The sequence below is a fragment of the Anarrhichthys ocellatus genome, unplaced genomic scaffold, assembly GCF_004355925.1.
Source record: "Anarrhichthys ocellatus isolate YVR2014 unplaced genomic scaffold, GSC_Weel_1.0 scaffold2693, whole genome shotgun sequence".
NCBI lineage: Eukaryota > Metazoa > Chordata > Actinopteri > Perciformes > Anarhichadidae > Anarrhichthys > Anarrhichthys ocellatus.
This window is the reverse complement of record NW_022282667.1, coordinates 1-7074: the sequence shown is the minus strand read 5'-3', so window position 1 is coordinate 7074 and position 7074 is coordinate 1. Positions and strand designations below refer to the sequence as shown.

Genomic DNA, 7074 nt, shown 5'->3' with positions numbered 1-7074 from the left:
TATGAGGACGCCCTGTAGCGGTGAACTTCACTGTTCAAATTCCCAATCAACAAGCGCCACGATGTTTCCGTGGAGGACTAACCTGTTTTAAGCTCAAGGTGAAGTTTGTCCGTGTCGTGGCTGAAGGGGCGAGACAAGGTAATCCACATCAGGAAAGCCTGTCCTCTGCGGATAATGAAGTCATCACTTTGGTAGAGGTTTGTGTGGTGCTCTGTGCGATTCTCCCCCGATTTGCTCTTCATCAGGTCTACAGATTGGACTTTCAGGAGGACTTCTGAGGCAAAAAAACACAAAACCAAATACATACGAAGGTGAAGCCAATCTCATGGCTGGCATTTACTTAGTTTGATAACACAATCGTGAGCTCTCCGAGATGTCAGTTACCATCAAGCTCGCTCCCGTCCGTCACCGCCTCCTCGTCATTTATCCCGTCCTCTTTTTCCAGCTTGTCGATCCCTGTGACCAAAGTGTCGGTAATGTCGTCGTCATTAGGTTTGGGACAGCAGCACGGGCAGACCTTACGAAGCCACTGCCAACACGCGTTTTCTTCCTCAGCATCGCCTTCCTTTGGCTCTTCATTTTCTGCCTCCTCGTCTTCCTCTAATTCGAGTGTGACGGATGGAAACCGGCCCACTGCAGATCTGTCTCTGATTGATCGCGTCTCTACAGGCATCCTGAGAGAAAAGGTGAAATTCAAACGCTTCGTCATTGATTTTCCGGAAGGACACCATTTTTAAAACAGCTCACAAGGTCGTCTTCTTAAATAGGAGTTAACACAAGTCTTCACGCTTTAAGACTGTGATTAAAACGACATCAGTGAGCTAATCTTGACGTTAATTCGTTGCTTTTCGTACGTTGTACAGCTGAGCTGAATCAAGAAGACATTTTTTGATTTGAGTCCATCTTTTGGTAATTAATATCACAAAACAAGCACATGACGTTTAAATGAAACTCCACCCTATAAGAAATGATTGACTTGTGAATGCTCCAAAGTTATTGATTTATTAAAGTGGTTCCCAGCCTTGTGTGATGAGCCTTCATTGACACCAGCCATCATGATCCAATGTGTCCATTTGAATTAATTCCACGCCGGATGATATTTAACTCTATTTATTATGTAAAAGTGATGTTGTTAATGTTTAAATACAATGAAACCATCAGTGTTTGTCAGTTTGGTCAAGTTCACATTGTGTACTACCCCGAGGAGAGAAGCTTGACATTGGAACAATTTATCCATTTCTTTTAGTCATTATTTGTAGCTTTATTAAAACTATTGATAACTTTCAGCTGTTTATCTTTAGCTATTTTTAGCTAACTAGATAAAAAAAACGACTAAACATTAGTTCAGCTAACTATTTTACCGATTTCTAACTATTTCATTGCTTTTAGCTAACTTCAATTGTTTCATCATTTGTGTAACTATTAAACTGTTTACAATTCTGAAAGATTTTTTTTAACATTCTTAATACTTTTGGATTACTTAAAAATCAAACAAATGAAAATATTTCTCCTTATACAAAAAAAAAGGATGCAGTTCCACAAATACTGTTTTTCTCTTAAAACATTTCAAAACATTTTCAATGGGAATTATATAAAAATTGCATATTCTGTATGTGCAGTTGATCAAACCAAATGACCCGGACAAAAAGAGAAACTACAAGTGTACTGTGTGTGTTCTGTGATGCTGATTCTTTTCTCTACTTTCTTTTTGCCATCGCCGTCTAATCAAAGTCCACATGTAGGACTTTGATTGCTGATATTTTCTCTGCATACCTTTTCTGTTCTTTGCTATCTGAGAAATGAGTGACATTGGTGATGAAGAGCATTAGTATTACACATGTCATTTTGAAGTCAACATTGCGGCGGCAACTACAGATAATCGTTAGAAGTCACGTGACTCCAAGGCATCTTTAGTGTCACATTCATAACCCTCTCCACAGATCCAACTCTACAGTGCAGATATTTTGACGATGTAACTTATAACAGAGAGGAACTGAATAATGAATATTAGCTCATAAATATTTATTTCATCCACTGATATTGAGAATGAATCACATAAACTATCTTGAATGGTTGATCTTCTACGTTCAGAGAATCGTCCCTCATGGCATCAAGCAGGAAGGCTGCTCTCACTCTGCAAAACCATCGGGACTCATCTGGAGCACTGATGCTGAATTACAATCTGATTTATTAAGTCAGTGAAAAGCATCCAGCAGGTTTTCTGGGGAGGTGAGCACGGGCTCTGATTCTCAACGGTGCCAGGAAACACATTTTGTGTAAAGATCAAAAAGCCGTGCTTTGTCACCAAAGATTAGAATCCCATTTCTCAGAGCATTGAAGAACCTGAGCAGAAAATGCACATGTAATGTGCAAAACTTAAGCTGGGTGGATGCTACAAATCCATCCTATTACCCCCCCACATTTCATTTGGCCTCTCCTTTGCTCACCTCACTCTGATTGGATTGTCTTTCTGGCTGCGATTTATTAGATCAGCTCGTCTCACAGTAAGAACAGTAAAAAAACAGGACTACGGTATATTCAGTTAATAAAATACATTACATTTGCTCCTAGTTGCATTCAATAAAGCAGGTGAAACAATGACTGTGTATCTTGTCATTAATGCATTGTCATCTGCACGTCCCCACAATGATTACAAGTGGGAAGCCTCAGTATGTCGTGAAAGTTTGCGGCAGGGTGGGCCCTCACAAAAATAATGTTTATAAGCGAAAATGAAATCCACCTTCGTGCCAAAAATATTAGAGAAGCAGAAGAGGAAGTGTGCTCCGTATGATTGAGATCACAGGATATCTCAGACCTTTAAAAAAAGATAAACACCCACACAGATAAAAAAAAATAATCACTGCACAATACAGAGATTGTAAGACGTTTGCACTGCCGTGTAAACTAACGCAGTGAGATGAGGAGGTGCAACCCTCACTGAGCCAAGAGCGACAAGTTGTGGATGAGAAGACGTCTGACAGCTGATCCTGCTGTGTTATGAGATCTCCATGTGACATCCTCACTACTCTGGGCAGACTTTTCTCTGGCTCCCTCAGGGCCATGATGGCACATGTCTGCATGTTTACATGCCAGGATCATCCCACTCGACTGATTACATGTACAGAACAGGTGTAAACATCCAGTTCTGAAGAGTGAAGTCAAGGGTGAAGTGTTGCAAACCTGCATTCTCTCTAGTGTCCACCAGGGGGGGACTCCTCTGGTTGTATAGAAGTCTATGAGAAAATGACTCTACTTCTCTCTTGATTTATTACCTCAGTAAACATTGTAAACATGAGTTTATGGTCTCAATCTCTAGTTTCAAGTCTTCTTCAATACAGCATGATGTTCATTTAGTACATTATGGTCCATTTAGAGTCAAACAGACCATAAAGCAGGGGATGCTTTAGGGCGGGGCTTACTGTGATTGACAGGTCTCTCCCGCTACGAAAGCCGTCGTCACATCCGTTCTTTGGTTGCAAAAATGCAAGATGGCGACGTCCAAATTGCCGAACTCGAGGCTTCCAAACGTCAGTCCACAAACCAATGTGTGACGTAACGTAGTCTCTGGTACAGATCTAGAAAATCTGGTCAAGTTGAGCCTGAATTCACTCCCATGACGTCAGCAGCAGATGTAAAAAAAAAACAAAAAAAAACAACATTCCGATGTGATATTGATCCAAGTTTGGATATTTTCCTCGAGGAGGGTGATGATGCAGTGAGCATCTCTCATGACCTGTCGCCTCCAGACCACGGAGGCCTCTCATTTTGAAAACACAACGGGGGGAAACAAAGGGCGCTTCACCGGTGGCGTCAGAATCAAAGCTTTCTCAGGAAATTTAACACATAAATGCTGACTTTTTTTAATCTGACCCTGAGCAAAGTAATGCAAATGTTTTAGTCCCTTTCACGTCTGACAAATATCACCTTATCCTCCTGGTTTGCTACAGATGCTGCTCGGAGTCACAAGTGATAATATATGTCATGACATGAGAGAAGAATGTAAATCCATTCAGGGAACAGATCAGAACAGTCTTGTTAATCATGCATGAAATGACAACTATTGTTTCCATAATCCTGACATAACACACACACACAAACTCTCTCTTTCTCCTATAAATCAACCATTTGGGCATCTGAGAGCACTCTGCTCAGGATGTAAGTTTAACAACGTAAACTCACAAACCAAAGAGCCGAGCTATCGGGCTGCATACAGACACAGACACATGTGAAAACAGCTGGTTCAAACTCACGCAGTTCCAACGGCAGAAGAAGTGAGACTGTGCAGACTGGAGGAAGAACTTCTGTGGAGCTTCGTCTTTGTGTTTCACGTGCTACGAGTTCAGACCTCCTTTAAATACTTGTGAGGTGAGGACACGCCCTCCCGCTGCACTGACAGCAGTCAGGGCTCTTATTTTGCCAAAAAGCAAACAGCTGAAATCATTTGGGCCGGCAGCACACAGAGAGGAATGAACGAGTGAAGTTTGGTGAATGTAAGAGCTGCTGAAGTGGAGATTTATCATCAGAGTCTGAGAACAAACTCATTTAGAGGAAACGTCCTTTAAAGAGACGTTTAGTTACATTACAGACATTTAGAGACTCTACAGGTGAACACATGAACTCATAGATATCACCATGAGACTTCACCACTTCATCACTCACATTAAGAGACTCTACAGGTGAACACATGAACTCATAGATATCACCATGAAACCATGAAACATGAAGACAGTTTATGGCCGTAGTGTCTTGCCTTCATTATTTTTACTATTTTGAGCAGATTAAATATTAGTCTCATTCACTCATTTATTAAACTTTAGGATTCATCAGACCCCAGTTAGAAAGAATAGCTCTCAACTATCTATCAAGATGAAATAAATCCACCAGCAGACATTTTGACTCGTCACAGTGAGAAAAGCACAGGTGTAAAATGAACAAACAGTTTGACTCCTGTCCTCTTTATTCAAATATCTCAGTGACTCAGTGCAGCAACATTCACAATACCAGGAGACTGAAGCAGCTGAATCAGCCATGACTGATTCAATGGCTGACCGTGTGGGAGGGTCCACTCCTTGTTCACAGAAAGATCTTTCTACTTTATCGTAAATTCCATTCGATAAGCCGTGAGTTATCCACACCGACCGGTCGGGTCGGTTTTCACTGCGATGGAGGAACTCTGAACAAAGTATCAAGTATGACACACATATTTCCGTGATGCCATTGGAAACAGAAAAATAAACAAAAGGAAGGAGCGGAACAACATCGGCTTCACAGCTCGCCGTACACGCCTATGAAATATTAGTTTAGAGAGATTATTGGACTGGAAAAGTAAATGTTTTAGACGCCCTAGAGTGACTCGAGTGACCCATCTTTCTGTCGGTTGGTTCATTGTGCCCAGAGGATGAACCCTCTGACTTTTCCTCCAGCACCAACATGAGAACATTTGCGGTTTTAAGTGAAATCTTTCAACAACTACTGGCTGTTCTCACCCGGCCTTTGTAGCTAGTTTTAGTGTTTTTCTTTTCTCCAATACTTTGGTTTGTGATTTAAATATCTTCAAAACGAATGACATTCACCATCAACCTCAGCTGTGGTTTGTGTTTGGTGCTAATAAAGCGCCGCAGGAATGAGTCCTAAAAACCTGGAAATGAGTCAGTATTTTTGCACTTCCTGTTCACTCGTCTCAGTGTGTTGTTTGAATGTGTTTTTGGATAGAAACCTGAAATAATGTCTGTGTTTAACACAAGATGAAGAGATTTGAACATTTCTTTTTTAACTTGTATTTGGTTAGACAATCCTACAATGTAGGTCTCGCCTCAAGGCTTCTTGAGAAATGCTTTGACTCAAGAGTAAGAAAACAAGTCTACTAAAACAACTCAAACAAATGAACAAAGACAGTAACTGACAGTAACTGAAGGCTGATTCAGCCGACTGACACACCTTTTAAAACACCTGAACGGGTGAGGAATTAAGGTGCATTCAGTAAAAACCTGTACATCAGATGACCACAAAAAACAAGAGGCTGTTTTGGAAGGCAGTGACACAATGTGTGCGGTTTTATTACTGGATCTGTGACTTACTGTGCAACAGTAGTGCGTCATATATTAAATGCTTTACAGAACAGGAAATAAAACAGAAAAAAACAAACATGCATGTGAACTATGCGATACTCTGGACGTCAGTCAGAAGCTTCATTTCTCAAATCCAACCGTTTTAAAGCTCATAGCAGCAATAAGCCAGTTATCAGGGTTTCACGCATGCATGTTGTATTGAGGACATCTGTAGAACGAAATGCAACGTTGAGAATCAAGCGTCACTCACTCACATAAATCTAGACATTTTGTTGAAGGAGTCAAAGAGGTTTTTCTGACAGGTGCCCCGAAGGCGTCAGGCCGTCAGACCCTCTGGGGGGGGATCGGAGTGATTGACAGTCTCCCAAAACAAGTGGAACGAACTGAAAAAACACCCACTTGCTTCCTTCGCAAACAGATTCGAGGGACGAATCGTCGACGACGGCGGCGATCAGAGCAGGAGGTCTGACACCGAGGGCAGCAGCTCCGCCAGCTTCGACTCCACGTTGGCCACCTGAGTGACGGGGTTGCCGCGAAGATCGAGACGCTTCAGCTTGAGGCAGGAGGCCAGCGGCTGAAGGTCGGCCAACGTTGAGATTTCTGTGCATTTTTGGAATCTAACCTGTCTAACCTACGGGAGACAAAAACAACCAAAGGAGCCGTGTGTGGTGTGCGTTCCATTTAGAAGGAGAGAGGGGGCACCGGTGCAAACGTCTGAATATAAAAACCCAGAGGACTTGATCTGCATGAGAAGGTTAGCGCTGAAATTATTAAAAAAACAAAACTTGACAAATTTTCAGATCTCTGTAAACAACGTCCTTGTGCGTCTTTTACGTCGCCTGCCGTCAGCTGCTGGCGCTCTTTAGCGGGGCTGGCTCTTTGTTTTGGGCTGATTCACAAGCCTTCAGTCACTTCTTTGTAAACGAGTGTACGGTTACAATATGAACTGATCTCTATGACAGCGATGCTTCAGGATCATTAACACAGATCCAGAATGGCATGTTCT

At 41.9% G+C, this 7074-nt stretch overlaps 1 protein-coding gene across 1 annotated transcript; it reads right to left on the bottom strand.

Moving 5' to 3' along the window:
* Positions 1-49: 49 nt before the first annotated feature.
* Positions 50-4320, bottom strand: LOC116378501 (protein-glutamine gamma-glutamyltransferase K-like). Its single transcript, XM_031840391.1, has 3 exons — positions 4251-4320; positions 385-674; positions 50-274 (listed from the first exon to the last, which is right to left on the bottom strand). The coding sequence occupies exons 2-3, from the start codon at positions 671-673 to the stop codon at positions 78-80; spliced, it is 486 nt and encodes a 161-aa protein (XP_031696251.1). The 5' UTR covers position 674; positions 4251-4320; the 3' UTR covers positions 50-77.
* Positions 4321-7074: the final 2754 nt, after the last annotated feature.

What these genes read in the sequence shown, in the direction of transcription:
- LOC116378501 (XM_031840391.1), bottom strand. Translation starts at nt 673, where the DNA reads ATGCCTGTAGAGACGCGATCAATCAGAGACAGATCTGCAGTGGGCCGG. An exon ending in GGACGGGAGCGAGCTTGATG is followed by an intron (nt 275 to 384) that starts GTAACTGACATC and finishes TTTTTGCCTCAG; the next exon opens with AAGTCCTCCTGAAAGTCCAA.